At 39.2% G+C, this 25,834-nt stretch overlaps 1 protein-coding gene across 12 annotated transcripts in view; it reads left to right on the top strand.

Annotated features, from left to right (window-relative positions):
- MAGI2 (membrane associated guanylate kinase, WW and PDZ domain containing 2) overlaps nt 1–25,834 on the top strand; it is a 755,552-nt gene that overhangs the window by 583,347 nt on the left and 146,371 nt on the right. For 11 of the 12 annotated variants that reach the window (XM_056340978.1, XM_056340976.1, XM_056340974.1 and 8 more), the window contains 3 exons: nt 12,304–12,361; nt 19,791–19,912; nt 21,372–21,554. In XM_056340978.1, coding sequence (XP_056196953.1) covers nt 12,304–12,361; nt 19,791–19,912; nt 21,372–21,554 — 363 coding nt within the window. Of the gene's footprint in view, nt 1–12,303; nt 12,362–19,790; nt 19,913–20,543; nt 20,670–21,371; nt 21,555–25,834 lie in introns of all 12 variants that reach the window. The other variant, XM_056340982.1, reaches the window with a different exon arrangement.

Genomic DNA, 25,834 nt, shown 5'->3' with positions numbered 1-25,834 from the left:
GGGTCTCTTTTATTTTAAGAACTTGTAGTGACCTTGATTGATATTTAAGGAGCTGAAGACAGTGGAGAATAGTAAAGAGCAGAAATTAACAGAAAAAGAGGAGTTGAAATGGAAGATTTGTGTATTATGCCGCTGGATTGGTACAGCTTCAGTTTGGAGACCTACCTTCAACCAATGAGAAGTAATTAATTTAATTTAAATAATTAATATAATACCTGTGCAAGGGCATACACTGAGGAAAAAGTTACTTTCTGTTGGAATAATTCAAGCAGATCAGTTGCTGGTTCCAAAATTATATTTAGCAGTATCATGAAAGTCAGATTCCTCATTTGTCTGGGTTGATGCTTATGATAAAGGCTGCCATATGACTGAGTAACCTGCAAGGTCCCTGGCTTACACGAACAGGCTATTGCTAAAATGAATGAAAAAAAGTGAGCAGACACTCTCTTCTCCTATTAACTGTTGTAGGTATGCTTTTTCTGAGGTAGCCACAGCAGTCTTTTAGTTATCCTTATAAACTTATTCTCCTCAGAAGTTCTGGGAATGGAAATATTCGGGTTTATGTACAGCAGCAGTTGCTCCTGCCCAGCAGTATTCAGGGGGCTGCATCACCAGTGGGGCTGTAAGGAAGGAATCTCAAGGAGGAGGCAGGGGGAGGAACAAATTATTTTGATAAAAACCCACTAGGTTAGAGGGGAAGTAGGAACAGACTGCAGCTTGTCTTTGAAGGATATCTGGGTCTTCTTGGAAGAAAGGGCTCTTTTCTTTGGGAAAAGAACCTGAAGGGCTTTGGGAGATGCTTAATAATAAGACACACAAAGAACCACAGCCAGCTCTTTGGTTTTTTCCATCTCCCTGTCCCATCTCCATCTCCATCCTATTCCTCTAACACAGCACCCTCTTAGTCCCCTCTTTAGTGTTTGAGTTGCTACTCTATTCACCCTTATGAAGGTTTTACACTAAGAAGGAAGAGAGGAGGGAAAAGGGGACTGGAAAATACGTGTATTGTCACTTTCCATGACATGGCAGTGCATAAAAATAAAAACTAGTGATTATGAACATGAAAGTACTACTTTGCCTTCCTTTTTTTCTTCCTTCTTGTAACATGTTAGCACATGTCAACATTAATGAACATTAAAACATGAAGAAAACATGGGTAGATCTTAATTGTCTTATTATCCCACAGAGTTAAAACTCTTGAAGGAAAAGTGACTTAGAAACCTGATTATTTTGTCATTGTCACAAATCCGTGTAATAATTGGACACTACATTTACAAAGTGCCCTTATGAATGCAAAGTGTGTCTGGTAGATTAACAAAGGACCACACACCTGTTTCTCATGCAAAGCTCCTTTCTGATGCTGTCACAGAACTATAGTGAAAGTTTTGGCAGATGGCATTACAATTCAAATAAAGAAAAATAAGCTTCGGAATTCATACATATTTCCTTGTCATTCAAATGCCAAGGGATTTTTTAACATAATGTTTAAAGTACAGAGTGACTCAGTTTGAGTGTCCTCATAAATATAACTAATGCATAATGATGAAGAAGTTACAACAAGAAGTTTCAGAAAGCAGTTGCATACAACTAAAGCAGCTTTTTACCTATTGTGCAACAAGCCAAAAAGTATTAAAAGATGGGACTTGTAAAGTTCTCACTCTTGAAAGGCAATTAAGCCACTGAGGAGACAAAACCAGATTCTAATCATATTTCACCAGTATAAATCAAGAATTGCTGCCTCAGCACCTGCAGTGTTAATGTGAATTTTCCACAGTGCAATGTAATCTCCTTCATCAATTCTATTGATTTATCTATTTCATCAAGTAGTATTTAAACAGCTAATGTATCTCCATTACGTATATCCATCTACTGTTCAGAACAACGAAAACATATTATTAAAAAGCATGGTAGTCATGGAAACAGATCATGTAGGAAGTACCTTGAGGAGGATTCTTCTATCTGATTGCATACAACTTCATTGGCCACTTGGAAATAAAATATAGAAATGTAAGATGTCTTGTACTTGATCAGAGCACTAGTTTATCTAATCTGCTCTCAGATGTCTATCCCATGCCGTATCTGATGCTTCTGAGGCCGTTGCAGCCTATCACAAATAAGTAAAGTACCTATGCAATTGCACAGTCTGGGCAGGATAGCTTTTTATTTGTGGACCACCCACAGACAATCAGTTCATTGCAAGCATACAAAGTAGCTCTTGGCTGGATTTTTTTTCATTATCACTATAGATGCTACATTTTCCAATTTCTTTTCATAATATGTCTATCCATTTGCCTCACTGGCCTGTCACATAAAATCAGGTAATTGCCATTTGGTGTAATAACAAGGCAGAAAAACAGAAAACTTATGCTGTGTGCATTATTTTGAAACGTTGACTTGAGACAAATGAAGTCATGGAACAAATGTTTTCTAATGTTGATTGAAATTTTAATTAAAGCTTAGTGTTGTTATTTTAAAAATCAGTCAGAAACAAAGTAAAATAACCGGTCTGACCAGGAAAGATGAGGAAAAGGGGCTGTCCTCTGTGCAGAGGAACAGCTTGGATGTATGGAGCTCTCCAGACAGCTGGCTGGTGGATAAACTGTGGATCAGGATCAGAGGAGAGGTCAGTAATGGAGACCATGGTGGGTTGTTGCAGACCCCCTCATCAGGGCAAGGAAGCCTTCTTTAAACAACTCAAGGAAGTCTCTAATCACAGATTCTGGCTTTTATGGGAGACTTTAACATCCCTGACTTCTGCTAAATGGGCAACAAGGTAGAAGACAAGCAGTCAACAAGATATCTGGCAGTTTTCAGGAATAACTTCATGATACAGGTACCAGATGAGCCAATGAGGGGTGATGCACAGCTGGACCTGCTATGAACTAGCAGCAACAACTAGTAGGAGATGTGATAGTCAATGGCAGCTTTAGGTATAACGACCATGGAACAGTGAAGTTCAGGATGCTGTGGCAGAGGAGCTCAGGATGCTGGCAGCTGTCAGGCCCTAACAAGGTGCCTGATGAAATTAGAAAGTGAGTCCTCTGAGAACACATTTCTGGACACTGAAAGGAGAGGGTGGTGACTGGGTGTGGTGGGTTGACCCTGAGCAGATACCAGGTGCACACTTAGGCTGCTCTATCATTCTCCTCCCCACCAGGATGAGGTGGAGAAAATAAGATGGAAAAAAGCCTCTGAGTCAAAATAAAGGCAGTTTAATAAAGAAAAAGCAAAGGTTACATGTGGAAGCAAAGGAATACAAAAGCCATTATTCTGTACTTCCCATCAGTAGGCAATGTCTGGCCATTTCCCAGGAAGGACTTAAGTATACATAGTGGTTGTTCCGGAAGACGAACATCATAAATAATATCATTCCCCTTTGTCCTCCTTTCTCTTATCTTTTGTATCTGAGCAAATGTCATATGGTATGGAATACCCCGGTGGTCACTCTGGGCCACCTGTCCTGGCTGTGTCCCCTCCCAAGATCTTTCCCACCCCCATCCTGCTGCTGAGGGGGGGAAGGCTGGAGAGGCAGCCTTGGTGCTGTGCGAGCCCTGCTCAGCAGCAGCCAGAACCCTGGTGTGTTAGCACCGCTGTTCCAGCTACCAGTACAGAGCACGGCGCTGCGGGGGCTGCTGTGGAAAAAGTGAACTACATCTCACCCAGACCTGGTACACTGGGAACAGCCAATGTGGATTTACCAAGTGCAAATCATGCCTGACCAACTTGATTGCTATGCTGAAATGACTGGGTTTGTGCATGAAGCAGAAGTAGTGGATGTCATTTACCTTGACTTTTGCGAGATTTTTTGTCTCATACAGTATTTGTGTATCACATTTAGGGCATTAAAAATAAGGATGGATAGAGAGCTGTACAGGTAAATAACTGGTTGGGTGGTGAGGCTCAGAAGGTAGTGGTTAATGACCATACTGTACCTGAATGCCTATCAAGAGGAGTACTGCAGCAGTTTATAGATGAGTCTGTCCTGTTTGACATCTTTATGTACAGTCTGAAGGAGGTAACAAAGCCAACTTCGCAGGTGACCCCAGGGGACCAGTCAAGATGGTCAAGGGGAGGGCTGCCACTGAGGGACTGAGCCAGGCTGCAGGAACAGGCCAGCAGAAACCTTGCAAAATTCAACAAGGACAAATGCAAAGTCCTGCACCTGGGCAGGAAGAGAATTTTGCAACCGTACAGGTTGGGAACTGACTCGTTAGAGCGCGTCTGCAATACCGCATCCAGTTTGATACAGGGGATTGAATTCAGCAGACAGCCACCAAGATCCTCTTTATTAAAGTTTGGCACTGAAAATAACATTAAAATATGTCATTTAGGTTTCTTACAGAAAAATAAGCTTTTTTCCCCTTTGTTATACCAGAGGTTAAGAGGTGAATAGCTAGCTTATGTTGAAGCTTATATATGAATTTGAGGTGCTAGTAACAGAATACCTAGCTGCCCCCCATAAGGTCTAGCCTGCACTATTATTAACTAAATACTTCTATGGGTCTTTTTAGGTCAGTAGCCAAACTGAAGGGTTTAGGTTATATAATAACAGCAAATTCAATAACTACATAAATTCTCAGGGTAGGTTGTTAAACATTTAACAGCAAAAGAAATAATATAAATAAATGAAGAGACTGAAAAGCAAATAGAGGAAGAAAAGCCTGACTGCCTGAGATCAGGCAGTTATTAGATAGAAAACACTGGTTTGTAACGAGGCTGAATTGATACAGTCAGTAATGAGGTACAAGCACTGAAAGATTTGAACATCCAAAAGATCAAAAAGAATGCTTCTTTTCAGTCTGTTTTCTTCAAAGTCTAAAGAATATAGCATAAAAAAAACTGTGTTAATAAAATCAGTTTCAAAGGCAGAATCTTCCCCATTAGAGTTGTACGTGGAGTGCAGCTGATCTGCTGAACTTCCAGAATACAAATTGATAATGCAGCACGCAGTTGATGTACTTGGGGCTCCTTTTCTGCTGGTAAAATGGGTGTGCTAGTGACAGTCCCTTTTGTGTGCATGGCTGATCTCTGAACCAGCAGTGCCATCGCAGCTCCTCGGCATGCGTGTGAGTAACGGCTGGGGTTGAGCTGAGTTCTCTGCACCGAGATTTGTCCTGAAGTGACTTTACTCCTAGCAGCGCCCGCATTAGCTAGTTTAAAGCTGGGAGCTGTGAGGATAAGAGTTTCAGTGACTCTGTTGAGATGTACCCGTTGTTGTATTAAAACTGAGATAACATGTAATTAACACAGCATTCAGAAATTATCCCAAACTATTCTTGGAAGTTAAGGCGCAGAGCTGTTTAATAATTCCATGGAAGCCTGGATACATTCATATCCAGTCTCCTGGGCAAGAACTTACAGCTAAAAAAGGAGATTTTTCACTGTTTCTTAGCAGCCTCTATTTCCCCAGCAAAACGCTAGTCACTTTGCTGGGAATTGTGAGATCAACAAGGAGCTGATTTAAGCTTCTCTCTCCACAAATATTCTGTAATACAAACCAAGTACCCAGCACAAATAACACAGGAGTAAGGACAGAGAACAAGACAAAGGGATAACATGGTCTGATGAAAAAATCTAAAGTTTTAATAATAAATATTTTTCAGTGACTTACTGCTTTCCTTCGATCTATTATTTCTAAATGTGGAAAACAGAAGTTTTTAGTTTGTTTAGAATCTTTTAACAGAAACCCTAAGGTTTCTCTCTGAAAGGTCCATGGAGAGTAGTCTGACCATCTTAAGCTATTGTCCACTAAACTTAAGAATTGAATTCTTTACCAAGGCTTTATTAAGGAAACCATCTCAGGTACTGTCTACAATAACCTAACTAAATTATTAACATATAAGGTCTTTTTTTCCCCTAATTTCTTTTCAATTGCATTTCTTTTGTTTTTATTTGAATAGCTGACAAGCCCCTTATGAACTTGGTTTTGCTAGTTTAAACTCACTACTTCAGTTGGTACTTTTTCACTGTATTAATGCAATTCTTGATTAGACATTACACAGTTCTGCATGTCAGAGGGATCAACTCTACTTAATGTTAAGAATATCCCTACTGTTGGCAATATTTCACTTGGTAACAGTGCTGGGAGAAAATATTATTGAATTGATAGTAATACATAGTAATCTGCATTCTGCACAATTAAGGATGTAGCATGTCACAATAAGCTGCACAGAAGGAAGAAGACGCATTTATCAGATGTGAATGTTACTTAGACATTTGTTTCCATTGTGCAAGAAGAAATTATGCATAATGTCATTTTATTCATGGGAATAAATTACACATGAATGGTGTGTCATTATAGAAAGAATATAAACAGTCATGTCTTTGTGAATTTTGCTGGTATGAGAATGGCAGTTGGAGAACATGAGTGTAACTGAAATTGAGCTTAGGTGACTTGGCTTGAGTTGGTATGTTCCGTAAGTTTTCCAGGTCTTCCATGACAGGAAGAGTGAATTTGTTTTTGCTGTGGAGGTGGAGTTGTCCGCCCTGCCTTTGTTGTTATTTCACTGAGTTCAACTTCCATGGTTTTTATCTAATTTATTTTCTCCCACAGCTTTTGATTTGTACGCTTGCATAGAGAAGTCCATGTTAGTACTTGCATTTTCCAGCTCAGGCAGTGACATTTTAAACATGGCTCAATGGAAGAACCTGTTGAGGTAGTATGAAGGATTTTACCATAGCATATACATGTTGATTTTTTGTTGTTGTTTTTTGGAACTCCCAGATGGTGCGCAGATAGGTGACCTAGCAGAATTCACACAGATATGGAGATAGTAGGTTAAATACTGATTTTCGGTGAGCAATATTATCCTCTCTTTCCTTATGGCACGCTGTAACAGAAGGATTCAGGAGCAGCAACACAACTACTATATCTCTTTCATGTATCATCAGCTGGGCAATGTGGATGTGCACTAACGAAACCATTCAAACTGGACATCTCCAGCCCCCTGCTCCTGCGGGAGCAGCATAGCATGCCTTGAGCAGCATCCGCTCCCCGGTAATCTGTGTGCTGTGCCTTAGGGTATTGCAGGCAAGTTTTTTTTGTAAACTATGCAATGAAGAACACTGCTTTAGACTTACAGTTAAATGTTTGCAAAGACCGTGTCTCTGAAAGAAACTGGAGTGTGCAGCTGCATTGGACTGTGGAGCTGCATGGTATTTTGTAACTTTTAACCCAGCTCTTTTGATACCTACCCTCTGTAGTAAGTAACTGACTTGAAAAGGTAAAACTGGATTTGAAACAGGGAGTAAGGGGAGAGAGAAAGCAAGAGATAAAACACAGGTTGTTGAGTGGAAAGATACAATAGTTTTTGGAAAAAGTCTCATATATAGGTTAGAAAAGGCTTCCTGACCTGTGGCTGGGTGTTAACAAGGCAGGTGAACCAAACTCACAGTGACTTCCACAGCTTCCACATCCTTATTGACAACATCTTCAGCAGGCACTGTATTTTCTTTTTCTCTCTCATACTATATTCTTTTGTACTATACAAAGATTTTGATTGCAGCCAATTAAAAAAATGTGCCCTCGTCTGTCTTTCCAGTCTGTCAGTAGGGTAATGACACAATGCTAGTTGTCCTGAAACCTTCGGAGGTTTTTATGACTCTCTTTAACACATTTAGTACTTCATAAACTTTAGAAAAAGTAATCTTCAGTATTGGTAATATGCTTTTTCATCTTGGAACATTGAGATCCAAAACATACTCTTTTCCTCCATCCCCAGAGAAGGTTAAGTGGCACCATCAAAAATCATTGTGAAACACAACAGCTTTCAGAAGGCAGAAGAAGAGCATCTGGATGATTAGCATAAGCAGGCTGTGATGGGGAAGCACTACCACTGATTGTTGAAGTGACCTGCTTGAATTCATATTAGTCTGTCTTTTTTTCATTCTTTCTTTCCTTCTTTATTTCTTTGAAAATATAAAGGCTTTTGTTACCATTGGTCATTTAATTTTTAGAAATGCAGCTCCTTCTGCATCTGAAATCTTACCCAGATTCATGCTGAGCAAAGTGTCTTAGTATCAGCTGTTCCTTTTTGATCTTTTTTTTATTTTGCATGACTGCTGCAGTGTTACCTAGATGCTGCTTCTGTGGTAAGGAATAAAGCATGATGTGAAAACCGGAGCGTATAAACATACTATGCAGATCTTTCAGCACCTTTCCGTCCACTCATGCTATCAGCATTGCCAGCTGCTGCGCAAACTATTGCTGATTTTTAAATGGTGATTTTACAAATGTTCCTGAACAGGCCCTCCACTGGACGAAAGGAGATCTGTGGGAATGCAGTGTAAGATTTTGGAGACTGAAAATAAATTGTAGATTTATGGGGGTTTTCCTTCTGTAGAAAGAAGGATTTCTTTCTATAGAGAAAGCCTCCCGGAGTCAACAGAATGAAAGGCATGAATGATAGCAGTGTTGAGCTCATGAAAATGAAGACTTCATATAGCATAGTACCCATGAAACAATTGGTTGCAGAAATTAGACATGAACTAGCATGCTAGTGCTACCAAATGAATATCAGAGAACGCTATAATTTATAGCCCTTTCCCATTTCAAATCAAGGTGTCCAACAGTAACCTTCACAAGTGTTTTATAACAATTCTCTTTTATAAATGTTTACAGTTCACTCTCATCCCTAATGATCATCCCTGGGTACAATGAAATGGAAAAGAGAAGCTGTAATGCCCTCACCCCTAATTTGGTAAATGCTTAGCTTCCTGTTTTATGAAGCACTAAAGTATTTCTGTCCTGTAATCTTTCATTTCAATAGTGCAAAATGGAATAGATATTTAGTGTAATGAAAAATAATCACAGTGCTCCTGAAAGCAAATGTAGCACAAGATTCTTCTAACAGAAGCTCTGTAGTAAACTACGCTCCACTAACCTTATCTGCCATAGTTGGTGGGCGAGGGGCTTGACTTTGTGCTCTGGCAATTCCATTTTACTGGTCAACACAGAATTTTAATTAAACATAGCTTACAGGCTGCATCTCAAATGGGAAAATGAAATTAGAGCATTGCCTTACATAGAGTTTATATCTATTATGGTACAGGAAGGTAATTTTTTATTTCCTTTCTTCTGAACACATGACTGTTTTATGGTGTTAGATAATCAGAGGTTCAATCCATGCATTTAAAAATGAGTTCTCCATAATATGTGAAATTAACTAAGTGTTTACAGACTTTTACACTACAAAGTGGGATTTGCCATTTACCTTCTCAATAGTTTGCCAGTTCATAAATACAGTTATATATGATTACTTTAGGAAAAGTAGGCCAATAGGTTAATAGTAAATCCTCAGATTATTTCAGATTTTCATAAATACATGAAATAAAAAAATGTCCTCTGCACCTATATATTTTAAAGTGTATATATTTGTAGAAAAATACCAACTTCTAACTTTGGGCAAAAGCTCTACTTTCTTTTTTTTTATTTCATAGTTGTAAAAAACTCCATCTACTAATACACTTTGGGAAAGGGATCTACGCATATATCTCTCTGTGTGGCGTATGCATGCATGTGTGTTTGTGAGTATTTTTATGTACAGATTGGACCAGTACTTGCCTCACTTTTCTCTAAGGAAATGTAATTTTAGATGGCCAGATACGAAAGCAACAGTAAGTTAATTAGGGGAAGAAAACCTTGTAAGGTTACATGAAAATAAGTTGTATCTATAGTATTTAAATTGGTACTTTGTATTCATTCTGTGTCATAGGGTTAAGTAAAAACATAATTTTCTGATAGCAAATGACTGCCTTTATCTTGCATGCATTGGGAATGAAACTTACTGTAGGGGCAGTACAGAATTTGCGTATCAGTTGCTTTCTTTTTGAATATTTATGGATTACATTACATAGTCTTGTCTCAGGATATACAGGACTTTATGGGAACCGTTGCAGGGTCAGTTACACACAGATTTTACCCAAGTTCTGAGCAGGTCTGAAAAGAGCAACACCAGAGCTTTGTAATGCTTGGTGACTTGACAATGAGCCAGTGACAACTGCCATTGCACAAAGCAGGCCAGTAGCCTCCTGGGCTGCAGCTGGCAAGTATTGCCAGCAGATCAAGGGAGATGATCCATCTCCTCTACTCAGCACTGGTGAGACACAGCTGGAGTTCCGGATCCAGTTCTGGGCTACCAAGTACAAGAGAGACATGTGCATACAGGAGAGAGTTCAGCGAAGGGCCACTACGATGATTAAGGGACTGGAGCATCTCTCCTATAAGGAAAGGCTGAGAGAACTGGGACTCTTTGGCCTGGAGAAGAGAATCCTCAAAGGAGATTTTATCAGTCTAAATACATACATGAAGGGAGGTGCAAGGAAGATGGAAACAGGCTCTTTGCAGTGGTGTCCAGTGACAGGACAAGAGGTAAAGGGTACAAACTGAAATACGGGAAATTCTGAAAAAAAAACCCTTCTTCACTTGTAAGTGATCAAACACTTGAAGAAGTTGCCCAGAGAGGTTGTGGAGTTGTGGTTGTGGAGTCTCCATCCTTGGAGACATTAAAAAGCTGGCTGGAGATGTTCCTGAGCAGCCTGGTCTAGGTGACCCAGCTTTGAGCAGAGGGGTTGGGTGAGATAATCTCCAAAAGTTCCTTCTAACCTCAACCATTCTGTGATTCTGTGACCTGCTTAAATACCTTATGCTGCATTTATTGCTACGAAGTGACAATAACAAAATAGCCCTGACAAAAGCAGTTTGGAGTCTGGACCTGTGAAGATTTCAATGCTAACAATATTTTAAGAATAAGAGGAAGAATTGAGTATCAACATTAAGGAAGTCCTTGAGCTTTTTGTTACAAAAAAAGTAACGGGGAGCTCTTCATCTGCCAGTCTCTGGCAGAGGGTTGTATCTTCCATTGCAGTATTGGAATAGGCTGAGCAGGAACATTCTTTGAGGTCAATGTTACATGAAGACCACAGCAGTCTTAAGGCAGAGATAAAACAATTTCTTAAGATTTTTTTTTAAGTCTTTAATCTCCCTATTTCCAGTCAGGCTTTACTTTCCTATTTGCCTTTTAGAGCACATCAATAACTGTCTATTCACATTGTCACTGAAAGAAAAAAAAAAAAAAAGCTCAAATCATCCAGGAGTATCCAGGAGTACTTCTTTATGGCCAGTTTAATGACTTGTTCAGTATGCACTACATCAGTTCTGCTCTGTCTAGTTTGGTACTCATTGTCTCCCAAAAGTTACTTGAAAAGTGCAACTGAGTTTAAAAAGGACAAAAAATCTGAGATACGGAATTCCAGAATCAAATTTCCTTACAGCATCTCAATACCACTCTCCATATATTGTGCCATAGTCTAACGGCACAGAAATCAGTATCTGTGTGTGATGGGAATGCCCATCCTTTTGTGAGTCTCCTCCATCAAAGTCATCACATCTGGCACTAAGGTTTTTACTCTCTTCGTGTTGACTGAGATACTTGTCACATCTGTCTGGTGCCTTTTAAATACAAGATGAAGTTCTGTTGGCAGTATAAAAATTTTTTAAGCATTCACTGTGAGTGATAATAAAATATGTATGGATGTATATGAATATATATATGACAGTTTGGTTGTACATGAAAGATTGATTTCTGAGTGCATTAAATTAATCCAGTTAAAATTTTAATTGTTAATAGCAGAATGTTTTAGGGATCTCTATTTCTGCAAAATATAATTAGTTTTATGGCCAGAAGATGCTGTAATATCTTATTTTGGTTTGTACTGCCATGTACTACTTTGTACTTTGATGTCCCTGATGTCTAACTAAGCTTTGGAACAGGATGCCTTTGGAGGCTGTGGAATTGCCATCATAGTAAGATGAATAGTACAAACTTCTCAGGAGCATTTAGGTATACTTACTGTACTTACATGGCAGAAAGCAAACTCTTTTTGTTCCGTCTAGAACAACTTTTCCAGCATTCCTAGCAAAGAAAGAAGCTCAAAAAGCAAATTACTTTTTTTGTGTGTGTGTACCTATTTGGGAAAACAGAATGCTCTCACTTCCTCCGGTGGTGATGTCATACAAGATGTGCTGCAGTTGTTGGCTGGTACAGCTGTTGGAACAATAGAGTAGTTCAATGAAAATGTGTTTTTCTAGAAACTGAGATCTGTGTTTGCATGCAGTTTTCACGTTAATACTACTTGTGGCTTCCATGGGGTGTGTTCAAGATTTGGCATTTGCTTTGATCACTGTATCTAATTTCACTGTCAAGTTAATTTCCCTCAACACCAGCAAAGAGCCACAATTTTGTTATTAGAAGTCTTAGTGTTCTGTACTGTATTTACTGAGAGAGACAACTCTTTGTTTTTCAGAGCTTCCATATGGCTGGGAGAAAATTGATGATCCCATTTATGGCACTTATTATGTTGAGTAAGTTCCCAAGTTCAATATTAAGTTGCTGTTAATATGTCATAACCTAATATTAATATCCTCTGCAGTGCTTAGCCTGGCAAGGCATGGGTACAATTACTTGACATGTTAAACTGAGGGTATACCAGGAATTCTCAGTCATCAATACAGCTAATGTGTCCAAATACATTCAATGGGTCTCAGACCAGTGACTCAGGCATTCAGTCATTCTCTTCCTTCAGGATCTGATTTCAAGGTATCATTCCAGCTGATACTTGTACAAAGATCATATTCATTAAATAAATGTTGTATTTTTTATGTAAGCTTTGGATATCCACAAGGTAGAGATCTTGATAATCAATGAATAGGGAAAAACATAATCATTTTAGCTCTGTTAAGATCCTTTTCTGAGTAGTCCTTCCTGCTGCAAATCAGATGTTTATACTGTTTGTACCAGAAGGGAGGTTATTTATATGATGCATATAAAATTTCAGCAACGTCGTGTTTTATTTTGTACTTAAAAGTGCAGCTGAAAATAAAAGAATATAAATTTCTATTTTCGTAGCACAATCCTTGCTTTCATTTTTTCAGATTTTATTTTAGTTCATGAAACAAGAAAAAACTTCTTGTTCCTCTGTGCAAAGGGCAACAGAAAGTTTTCATTTGAAGTAATAGGTAGAACCTGTTCTGGCCAGTTCCTGCATAAAATAAGTAAATCACAGAGAATGTTACCTGGTTTTTAGCTCAATACAGTGAATGAGACTTAGGCAAAGTGAATCTAAATTCAACAGTGATACCTCTTTGGAGTGGTCAGTTCTGATTGTGGCTGTCTACACAAAGTATATAGCAGAGGAGGTGGAAAGCCTCTCCCCATCACTGTGCAGACAGTGCTTGAAAGGTTCAGAAAGATCTACCTACTAGTTTCTTTTATTAAATAAGAGAGATCTTTAGAGAAGGTGGCTCCTTACCTAAAATCTCTGCTTCAAATCCTGGCACTTAAGCAGAAACAACTTTATTCTAGTTGTTTCATACAAACCAGAAAATTTTTTGTTTGTCCCTTGGTGTCTCAAATCCATACCAGCACGTTGACTGCAGGGTCACTCTAGGCAGATGCTGAGGCTGCCGCTTTTCCAGACCTCAGGATGTGCTGTGGCTAACGTGCACAGGGTAGAGCTGGACAGGGGGATCAAAAAACAACCTCATTTCTGGAGGGTTAGAAGATGGAAGATGCCCCTTTCTTTACTGCTTATAACAGCAGAAGCAGCTTGTGGATGCCCGTGCACCTTCTCTAGCCCTCCTACAAAGCAAACAAACAAATGAAAACAGTGTTTGGCCATAGCCCTGCTGACTCCTTCTGTCGCATTCTCCAAATGCAGGAGCACCAGCTCTGCTTCCTTGTCCCCGGCTTGTTCCCTGACCTCAGCTGAAAGAGCCGGCAGCCCCATCTGCTTTTCCTCTCAGCCCAAATCAGCTTAGTCAGTCCAGATTCCAGCAAAAAGATAAGTTTTTGAAGTCTCTATGTAATGACATTAAATTGCCCTCTCTCTTTATGCCTGAGTTCTTTTATGATGTCCCCAAGTAGCGAGGGGCTGGAGTCCTTGTATCTCTCTTTACTTAATCCTCCCTGAGTATGTGTACACAAGCAATTATGCCCCAGTGGTTTTTAAGAGTATTTTGGTGAGTAACAGGTGTTGTGCAATTTCTGTGCATTAATCTCTTACTGAGACCCTGCTTGGTTGTTAGCACAGCCCAAGGTGTTCTGGCACCAGTGAGGCTCACACTTCACTGCGGAGGCAGAAACAGGACGAGTATTTATCTCTATTTCATGTCCAACGCAGGTAAACAGACGCAAGGCACCAGGCCCAGATGTTATTATACAATTACATACTTTAAGGCAGTTAGTGCCAAATTTATTAATCCTACCACAGATAAGATTTGTGGAAAGATATATCAAACCTACTGCAGGCTCAGAGGTTTTTAGAAGTGGAATGGTTGTAAACAGGATGGCATTAAAACTGCAGCCATGCTAAGTTCATGAGTTTTATGTTCAGTAAAATGTAGCTGTACTTTAATTTGCTGTCTGAACTCAATAAGTTTGAAACAAAAATTGTGTTCCATTTTTCATGCTAAAATGTGGCAGTCATGCCTCCTTTATTACCAGTATTCAAGAGATGAGTTCAATTTTAACTAGTTAAGATCAGATTACAATAAACTCTCTTAATTATGTCATAAATGTGAGTAAATCATGAAAAGTTAGGTTATGAACTTTCATGCGTTCCAGTCCAACTTTACATGCAGACCTTTAAAACTGCCAATGAAAGAAGGGCTGTTGCTCTGCTCAGTGAAATATTTGTACCCCATGGGAAGTTTGTAAGGATGAGCAAACTGTAGTTTACCTTACAAGGACCAGCCATGTAATCTGAGACCAGAGGCAAAGCTAAAAAAAAAAAACCCAAAGAAAAACCTCAAAGGCCTTACTGGCAAAGTTACTAAAGACTATTCACATATTTGCAAATTCTGATAAAAAATAAGGTCTCCAGTAAAACTTCCTCTCTTATTCATGCATGAATGTAGGTGTGAGACATTATTAAAATTTTCATTTGTGTTGTTATGCAGGTCTAGGCTTTATATGTAAGGTGTAGACATTTGACATAAATGAGAAGTGTTTGCTATAAGTGGGTTAAGTGTTATGCAATTTTCTCTTAATTTATAAACTAAGAACCAGCAGCACTTAGCTGTGCAGGGCTATGGAAAGAATGTGGTTGTTAGAGTGCACTGGGTCTTGCAGCATTCTAATTGCCAAAAGATTATTTCCCCTTTTAAGGATGATTAACTACAACACAGAGCTCTAATTTCCAGACATGGTCTCCTTAATAGAACAGCTAAATTAGCCATACAGGTATGTATTCTGGAAGAAATATACCTCCTTGACTTACAATTTCTGACAACACTCTGTTACTACTCGAACAGAAAAACTTATTTCAGGTCTTTTTGTCATTATAAAGATTTAGTAACTGAAAAATGTGAATGTAAACAGGAGTTAGGCACTAACAAGTTATGCGTCAGAATGTCTGTCTTATAGGCATCCTGATCCTCAGAGTTACTTTGTTGGGTTATAGGCAACAATTTCAAAAGTTAGGGTCACAAACTACCAGAAAACCCTATATGTTAAAGTAGCTAAGAAAAGGAGATAGGGTAAACTCCTTCTTCTCATACTTAGGCGTGCTACCCTTTTGGCAGGGCTCGGTATCTTGGCTATCAACTAAAATTTGCATACTAGGTTTTACTACCCATAAATCTGTGAAGAATGAGTTTTGGTTGTCTTAAGCACATCTAACATGAAACTCCGTCACAGAAACACCTTAGCCTGGCCCCTGTTCACTGGTGAGATGGCAGAATGGTGCCTCTGTTTCATAGGCTGGCTGTTGGTGACAGTACCTGCTCATAACACAAGAGTCAGTATTTCAACTTCACAGCTAAATGCAGCCCCAAATCAAATCCTACCACTGAGGGGTTGTCCCCAGGTAGCATACAGTGAGCTCACGGGACAGCAACAAGCACCAACTACCCTTTCTTCTCTGCAGAGGGAAATTCAGGTTCATAGGACTATAAAGCAAACAAAAGGCAGTGTGATTTTTCTGTACAGCCACAATGACACTAGGAGAAATTATTTGGATTTTCCTCTTTGGACTAGGTTTTTGAATTTAATATGTATTGTATAAAATAAAGGAAGAAAAGTGAAGATAGAAATGCTCACTGAATTAGATACTATGTCCAATGAGCAATACATTTTTGGATCACATCCAAAATCTATTTTAACCGCCAAAGCACTTATTTGTAACCATCTCTAAAACTCGCATTTGGCTTGTCTTATTAAGACTTAGGTCAGTAATATCTATTTTGTATGCAGTTGAAGTAGCTAGATGAAAGGCTAGAATGTCCTTTCAAGGGAACTACTTAGCTTAATAACTTCTTTCTCAGGTAAACTCACCAGTAGCAATTTTTCTGATTTAGCCATGAAGCTGCATAGCACTTAAAACTGCATGAAAGGGAGGTGTTTCATGTCTCATCAGTCTAGGAATATAAATCCAGTGTTACTGACTGATAAAAATGACTGATTATCAGTATAATTCTCTTTTCTTTGACTCCACTTGAACACAGTATTTAATGCAGTTTGAATTTGTTGGAATTCTCACATTGTGCTTTTGAGACTGCACACTACCTTAAAACATTCAGAATATGGGAATAAATTTGAGCTAAGAATTTTTAAGGTTGCAGCAACAACTTGAGGTGCTTCAAGTATCTCTGCTAGTCTTTCTGTCTGATCTGCTAGGAGAAAAAGGTAATTTTCAAGATAACCATTACTGAAGACATTTCTGTGTAAATGGACTAAACCACAACTTCAACTGCCTAGAAACTGCAGAGAGACAGTGGATAACTGATTCTAGATGTGATGTCAATAACCCAGGAACTGATGTTCCTTAAGCCATGGACACATCCTATATTAGCTAAAATCCCATCTTTTTTTATATCACAGAACCACGTATAAGTTGTAACTTAGGTCTGCAAGAGGTCTGCTGCAGCACTCAGATGTGCCCTGCAATTACAGCATGACACTGAATGTAGTTCAAGGTCCTAAATGTGTGATCCTGGAATCCGTTACATCTGTGTAATATGGCACAAAAGCTATGGGAAACCCATGCCCTTCTGGAAGGGCAGCTGGAGACCAGGGCACGATACTTCAGAGCCTCTAAAATAAGACATGATTCCTATTTTGAAGCAACTAACCCAACCCACTGTGTAGCAACCCTGTTTTTAACATTATCAAATACTAACATAAAACAAGTTAGATATTTTACAGCATATCTGCTTTTGAAAGCTGTTTCATAATTTCACACTTCTGCTTGTAAGAAGCCTACAGATATCAAGTCTGAAATCCTGGTGTCTTTAATACATTCTAGCATTTATTTTCAAATGTATTCAAAGAATGCAATTAAATATCAGAATTAATTCTGCTTGAATAAAAAGCTAACACTCCTTTAGTCTTCTATCATAGAAGACTCTTTCTTTCACCCATCTTCCTGTAAAACCTTTTCTATGGATTCATTTTATTTGGTCATGTGTGATCAGAACTTTATGTAGTATTTCACATGATGTTTCATCTGCCTTGTGTAATGGCAAAAGTAGTATTTCCTTTACACTATTGAAATACATGACATGACAGCTGGTAGCATGAAAATTACCTTTTTCATGCTTATGTTAGTAGTTCATAATGCGTGTAAGTCTTGTCTTTCTCCATTTTTACCTGGTGAAGTTTGTCTCCCTTCCGTCATGGACCTGTTGGAATGAGTCCAGAGGAGGACCATAAATATGATCAGAGGGCTGAAGCACCTCTCCTATGGAGACAGGCTGAGAGAGTTGGGGTTCTTCAGCCTGGAGAAGGTTCTGGGGTGACCTCATAGCAACCTTTCAGTACCTGAAGAGGGCTTATAAGATGAGGACAGGCTTTTTAGGGCCTGTAGTGATAGGAGAAGGGGTAATGGTTTTAAACTGAAAAAACCATAGATTTAGATTAGATACAAGGAAGACATTCTTTACTGTGAGGGTGGTGAGGCACTGGCAACGGGTTGCCCAGAGAAGCTGTGGATGCCACATCCCTGGAAGCGTTCAAGGACAGGTTGCATGTGGCTTTGAGCAACCTGGTCTAGTGGCAGGGGGGTTGGAACTAGATGAGCTTTAAGGTCCCTTCCAACCCAAACCACTCTGTGATTCTGTGATTCCATCATAGGTTTCCAGGGTTGCAGTATACTAAGGTGCTGAAGACTCTGACAACTACAGCATGGTCTAACTAGAAAGCAAAAGTCTAGGAAAGGAAAGCCTACAATCTTAAACAGCCTGTCTTAAAGAAGGAAAGAAACAAAAGGGACTTTCTTTGTCTGCAACATAGATTAAAATTTACAAGAAAACTATTAATCAAAATTTTGGAGTACAAGAGCAAGTTAGCAGCCACTTGAATGAGTTATAGCCATATTAACAAAGTAGCAGCTCCAGGATCTATCACATTTACTTCATTTCATTAAATCAAATACTCTTTCACATGACTGGAAATCTTTTACTTTCATTAGCTCTGGCTGCTAAATCCTGGTTTTCCTGGTATATTGCACTCCTATAGGACTTGCTGCCTTTCCTCTACCTCACTTCTTAATGGCAATTCCACTTACTTACTTTGAACCAGTGGTAGAATCTGAATCCCAAGGGACCTGAAAAGTGCTTAATGTGGCATAAAACGTCATTTAAATATAAACTGAAGGTGTTCAACCCTTTTTAGGATCTCATAGTTTCAGAAGTTCCCAGGTCACCTGTTCATGGACTTAAAGCCTAAGATTGGGATTGGATTTTCAGAACTCAATATGTAGTAGCTCAGTGAGAACAAATAACGAATGACATGTCTAAAAACCTGCTCTTCTGTACATACGTATTTATTTCCCCAGAACAATGCTTGCAGCACAAGCCTTTTTTCTCCCTTGTGATCCTACTGTGATCCTAGCTTGTGGAGTTGTTTAATACAGCCTACTAAATTGTTTTGCCTTCTTCAGAAAATATGTGAAACATCTCACAGGACAGGATTGTAGGATTACTCATTGATTGATAAAATGTATGCCTTAAAGTAAAGAATTAAATTCAAGGATATGATAAGAGTGTGTAGTTAAGATCGTTGTTCTAAACACAATACAGAAAATTAGTGGTGTCATGATGGAGATGTGCTTACTGACCTGTTGTGGGAAATGTAAAACATCATGGAAAAAAGTGTACATTAACTTTTCTTATATTTCATATATTTATCTACGCAGTTCTGATCTACCATCAGACTTAGTTTCTGCAACATCCAATTTTTCTGTATAGCTGAGCAGATACATACCATAGAATTAAAAAAAATCATCTTCAGTTTATTTCCTGTGTTACATTTATTTCTAAGCTGTGATCATAAAAGCACTCTGTATTCTAGGGTTTACCTTTTCTGTAAGTGATGAAGTAATTTCACTTACAACTAATCGATAATAATGCACAAAACTGGTTCAGATCCTTTGAATCATGCACAGAACAATGCTTGTGCAAAAAACATGAAAAACTGTAATTATAGATGCTTCAGCAGTACTGCTGTTTAATATGTAGTCCCGTAGATCAAAACCATTTGTCTGTAGCAGAGTTCAGCATATTGAAATGACAGAACACTTTTCAGCGCTGTTCATTATGCAGTGCGCTGGATTGTGCATTTCCCAGCCCCAACAGAATTGGGTGGTGTGTAAGGGACACGCTCAGGCTCATTGGGGATTCATAACGGTTTCACTCTCTAACCACACACACCTAAGTCACATACAGCATCCTACTGTGAAAATGATCATTTTCCCCAACTGAACCCAGTTTTTAATCAAAACCAAATTTTTTCCAGCCACATAAATAGAAGAACACAATTTGAAAACCCTGTCCTAGAAGCAAAAAGGAAGCTACAGCAGCATAACATGCCCAACGCAGAACTTGGAACAAAGCCTATGCAGGCCCAAGGTTTCCGAGGTACAGTACCGTGTCACCTATCTTAGTTAAGATGAAAGATCCTGCTCTCCTGTTGATGTGACGATGATTTTGTCGTAGTCTGATTAAAGAGTAGTGTTGCCAATGCTCACAGTGTTATCACCTGTCTCCTAGCATTTTTCTCCCCTAAATTAGTGAGTTCCCAGAGTTGCGGGACTCGTGAGCCACCTAAAATACTTTAACCTTCAGAGGCACAGAGAAGAGACAGAAAAGTTGACCCTAGTGTTTCCTAAAAGCTGAGAAACAGTAAGCGCAATAAGAGCCCCAAAGTAATTTTCTAAATAAAATCATAAATTCTATTTTTGGGAATGTACAACTCTCTTTTGAGCACCCGAGGTTGGCAACACTGAAATAATTAATTGTACTTTCTCTAAATTACCGTTAACGGATGTTTGGTATGTTTCTAAGCTAGCTCATCTAGCAAGCATCAATTAAGTTAAAAGCCTCAAGCACTGTGTTATAGGAGTTCACAAGAATGCAGCCTCTTGGTAACGTAAAAATTAATGCGCTTAAACTGAGCTGTATAAGCAGCAAACAGTATTGGTAGAGACAAATAAACTTTAACATAAGGTTATACCCAGAGAATGAGGCTTGTTCTCCTTTGTAACAGTAGAAAGCTCCTCATCAACCTTACCTAGGCCTAAATTTGCCCACCTGCACCCTGCTCCCAAGAGGTCCCGCAGCGCGAATGACCTGTCCCAGTGCCAGTGCGACCTCGCCGGGACGCGCAGGCTGCACGGTATGTCCTGCGCTGCCGGCCAGCCCAGCCCCGCCGCTGCGGGCGTAGCAAGAGCAGTCGGAGTCACAACCTTCGCACCTTCCTCCCACCCTTCCTCCCCAAGCACAGCATGGACGAGAGGCATGGGGAGTCCCCACCACGCACACTGCACACCCAGGCACGCAGAGAGGGGACACGGTGCTTGCACAGCGGTTGTGTGTGTCACTTGTTGGATGCCAAAACCCCACGTGTTTGGAGAGAAAAACTCACCTAATATTTAGACTGCTTGTTAACAAATGGAATAAGATATTCCAGGGATATTTTCCTTATTGCAGTTGCGAGGGAAATTACGGAGAATGTATTACTTGGTAATCAAAGCTGGATTTAAAGGTTAGGAAAGAAGTTTTAAAATTACCTCACAGATCATTTTACGGTTGTAATTATTTTAGATACACGAGATCCACTTCTAAATGTATTTCTAATATGAAAGAATATTTATAACTGTGTACTTACGGCTGATCTGCCATAGATAAGAAATACATTTTAAGCTTTGTATTAATACAAGGACTCACAAATATTTTTTTCCTGGAATGCCTGCACTCTTTATTTCCTTGGTTTTCATATGCTGTCACCTGCTGTCAGCCAGTAACCTTATCTGCTGTCCCCCCTGTGTGGTGACTAGATCAGAACTTTTGTCTTTCTTGTTTGTGTTGACTGATGTAGAAAAACCACTCTTCACCCGTGATGCATCACAGCTGAAGGGGACTTTCCTCAGCACAACTCTTAAGAAAAGCAACATGGGTTTTGGATTTACCATCATTGGTGGGGATGAGCCGGATGAGTTTCTTCAGGTGAAGAGTGTAATTCCTGATGGGCCTGCAGCACAAGATGGGAAAATGGAAACAGGTAATTAAGATGATTCCTCTGTCTTTTTATCTGAGATGTAGAGTGAGACATAGATTTCTGAGTCTCACTCTTTCTGTGAATGTGTATATTGTTCCATACAACTTTCTGTGTTAATGTGTAAACAGCTGCTCTGTAAGAAAATATAAGCTTCTGAGATAAAACTTGCTTCTAATTTTCCTTACTAATAATGCCAAGTAGCTAATTTTTCCCATTTCACAATATTTTAAGAAAGAAAAGATCTCTGCATTCTTTCCATAAAGATGGGATCTGGTGTTCCTTGGTTTACAGGCAGTTTACTCAAGGGCGGTCTGTGCATGGAAAGACAAGAGACAGGCAGAAAGCGCACAGATTACTAAGTGCAAATTTATTTCTTTAGAAAGGATGTTTTTGCAGAATAATCAAAGCCAAATCTGATCCAACATTGTTCTCATTGGAACCATCAAAGCAAAAATTTTCAGTGTGGCATATGGACCATAGGCATCTGTGAAAACTAACTAAATAAAACAAACTTCCTCTGAAGAGATTTAAAGCTGCTTCCATGATCTGGACTGTCACTGGAAATATTTTCATATCCACAGACTGATAAAGATTGCAAACCACTGTCTTAAGGGTTTGCAGGGTCATGTCAGGTCTATGTATGGATGAAATATTTTTGGAGAAAGATGAACTCAGTTTCCAAGCCAGCTGTCATCTCCTGTAGGAGAAGACAAGCAGAGAACAATCAAACCATTTAAGTTGGCAGCAATCTCCAGTCACTAACCTCCTGCTCAATGCAGGGCTAAATTTGTGGCTGGATCAGTTTTCTCAGAGCTTCATCCATGGGGCTACAGAAGATTTTATAGGATGGAGAACCCGCAGCTTCTGTCAGCTCCTGTCCCAATACTTAACCACTGTCACTGTGAAAATTTTTGTTCTTTAGATCAAGTTGGGATTTCCACCGGTGCAACTGGTAACCAGTGACTGTAGTCCTGTTGGTGCAGCCCCATCGCTGTGCACTGTCCTTCCCCTGCAGTCCTTGTTCCTCAGAGAATAGTCAGGCTGCACATGGGTACTGGGACATGTGCATGATATTTCTTCCATTTCTTACCAAGACTTTATAAAAGAAATACTAGTTTGGGATTTATGTTGCCTCTGCAGAAAACTGAGTTCACGGTGTCCAGAGTCATTGTGAGGATAAAGAGAATTTCCTAGCCTGTGACAGATCTCTGCGGATGGACCGCAGCAGCAGAGCAGGATCCTTTTAGTGTGTTACAGTACAGGGGGCAGACACATAAACACACACAGGCACAAATAATGTGGATGGAACAGTCCCAGGTGATTCTTCTGGAAATTCCCTTTCATCCTTCTTTTGTTGTAATAAAGGAATGATCTGGACTATCATCTGTTGGGATAAATCACCCTGATCTTTAGTTTATTCTGTAGGACTCTCCAGGACTTTGCAAGAAGGAAGTATGAAGGTTATTTAAAAAAACACTCAGTTTGCCTCAAGCCTTACATTACAGGTGGCATGATGTTTCTGATGCCAAATAGATAAAAGGTGATTTATATAAAGAAGCAAAATGTAAGAAATAAATAGAATATAGATTGTTGGCATTGGTTTTATAAAAAAATTAGTCTAACAGCTTTTTAATTCTCAATTCTTGTTGCCATTTTAACTTAATGCAGTTTGGTTCCCAAAGGCAAAATTAAATTAGCTGATTAAGCGAACGAAGGATACAACAGGCTGCCTGAAGTTCAGGATATTCTAGTAACATGAACTTCATTTTCCCCAGTATTTTCATATTACCTAATACACGGCATGAGAGATTTTCATTGTTTGTCATGGTTTAGCATTCTCAGATCCAGGACTCAAAATGGTTACTTGCTTATCCATCTGAAGCATGGGCTGGGTGCTAGTGAACTTGTTCATTTGGAGTTCTTTTCTCTAGAAAAGAGTGTCCTGCAACTTAATAAAATTTCGATGTTGAAATTGAATACTATTGATGGTGATTATTTTAGTCATGGATTTTGATGAGAATATATAGGAAAAAGGTGCTTTAAAATGCATAGAAATAACATTGATTTTTTTCTGAGGTAATTAATTCAACTATATTAAGAATGCAAGACAGAAATGTACATTCAAATATATAATCACTCTATAATTATGTGAGCCTGATATATACAAAATTACATCTCAGAATAAATTCTGGCCTCAAATGTCTTCATTTTCGAGAAGAGCGACAGAGTTCTGATGTAAAGTAATTGGAGGATCTCAGGCTAATGATTGTGGCGTCTAACATGGTTTCTATGAATATTTGAAGTGATTTTCTAAATATGATAATGGTAAACTGAAAGAAGATATTTAAGGTCAGAGTATTTATAAAAGCACTGTTCCACAAAGTGCTTGTATTTCCTGATATCCAATCCTTTTTACACTTCCTGAAGTAGAATTTTCTCTCCCTATTCAGCCATTTTACAGTCTTATCAGCTGGAGATATGAAAACCTCCCAGGTTCCATCAATAAGATTTTGTTCATAAAACTTTTAAACTTATGTTTTAAAACTGTTTGGAATTAGATATGTACCTTTGTTTGTTAGGTAGGCATTACTGGATGATGAATAGAGATTTGAAAATAATTTTATTTGTTCTTTTGACATGAACTGCATGTCATGTCATGTTACTGTACAATTTATGTGCACTGTAGCTATGATCACAGTTATAGAAGGCTTTGATAAATTACCAGAATATCATATTGTGGCAGTAGGGCATCACAGTAGAAACCTTGAGGACAATGGTGCTATAACTGAGGTAACTTGGGTGTAAGGAATAACCACAGGTGCTGGTGCTCCCAGCTGTAATACATCTCTGGAGCCTTTCCCTTGCAAGGCCGATACTTGTTTTTGGCCAAGTGGTAAACAAAGTCCTAGTGTTTCAGACGTGCATCAGATATGGGGAAAAAAGGAAGAAAAGGCTCCATCTATTTAATCTTAGCTGATCCTGGCCACAGGCTGAAAACGCCAATACTGTACTTTATCCTAATTGTTAAAGAAACAAGCTCATAGAAAACTAATACTGTAATTTTGGTTTACTTCTCCACCTAAAATCTCATGTAGGGGTCAGATACAAATGGTATTCCAAGAGAAGAGTGAATCTGTGTAAGATGTTGTTGTCACCCTTTGACACGATCACACTACAGTGATTTTACAAGCCAGTTTCAGAATGAAACAATTTTGGATTTCATCCCCTGGAACATGAAAGCAGCTTCCTGACAATGACTTGGCATTGCTGTGATACTATGAAGCAATTGAAGCAGTGAGGCAAACTGAGTGCACTGAGATGCAACAAGAGATATCTGAGGTCCTGGTGATCCAACACCACCGCTCAGTGCCCAGTGCTGGGCACTAAGAGATAGCTGTAATTGTCCCAGACCCACAACAAACCTCACAAGCAGACTCAGAGGACCCACATCTCATTGAATGAGTCAAAAACAGCCAAAGTTACATTCCTGATCCCATTTGCCAGATGTTTCAGAATTCCTAAGGGTTATTATGCCCTCACGTAAATCTAGCGTCTGTGAGCTAATGGCTGTTAATAATACTGCAAATGCCTTTCTAGGACATGTTTTAGCATTTGGAGCTCAATCAAGCTGCTGGATATGAACATTACACTCCATAGCAGTCTCTGCCTACCTCAGGACAGCCTAGGAGCTGATACCACATTCTTTCCTGAGAGGTTACATTGCTCTGTCTTGTCTGAAACCTCACTCTGCCAACGGAAAACTGTCTCCGTTTAAGAGGCCCCTGTATCCCATTAAAATGCTGAGTGAACATCACTGGTAAAAGACTACATCTACATGAAAAGATTTTTATACAGCGAGTGATTCTGAATGACTGCTGTTCTAAGGCAAACAAAGATTTAAGCCTGCGGCTGAGTCAGATAAAAGCTCAAGCTGCAAAGACAAAAATTTCCCTACAATTTTCAAGGTTATTCAGTGGACTAGATAAACTGAAACATTCCCACGTAATCAAGCTCGAGAAAGATTCTCACCTGCGCATTTTGGCAAGTTGCAGTTCCTTTGGTGAAATTTTCCAGGAAACAGCTCAAAGACACAGTGCATAAGTGGTTAATTGCATCTATTGATGACCCTTCTGACTGATGAATAGCTAGAATCATTGCAGGTTGAATTTTCCCGAAACGTATGTACATCTGTGATGAATTGTCATATCTCAACAGTGTGAATCAAGAAATGGGAAATACGTTCTTTGATTTCATCAGCCAAGCATACATTTGGCCAGCTCCAA

This window comes from Falco biarmicus, chromosome 5, assembly GCF_023638135.1.
Source record: "Falco biarmicus isolate bFalBia1 chromosome 5, bFalBia1.pri, whole genome shotgun sequence".
In the NCBI taxonomy this organism is placed as follows: Eukaryota; Metazoa; Chordata; class Aves; order Falconiformes; family Falconidae; genus Falco; species Falco biarmicus.
Note: the sequence above shows the minus strand (reverse complement) of the source record. Positions and strands in the feature narration are given on the sequence as shown.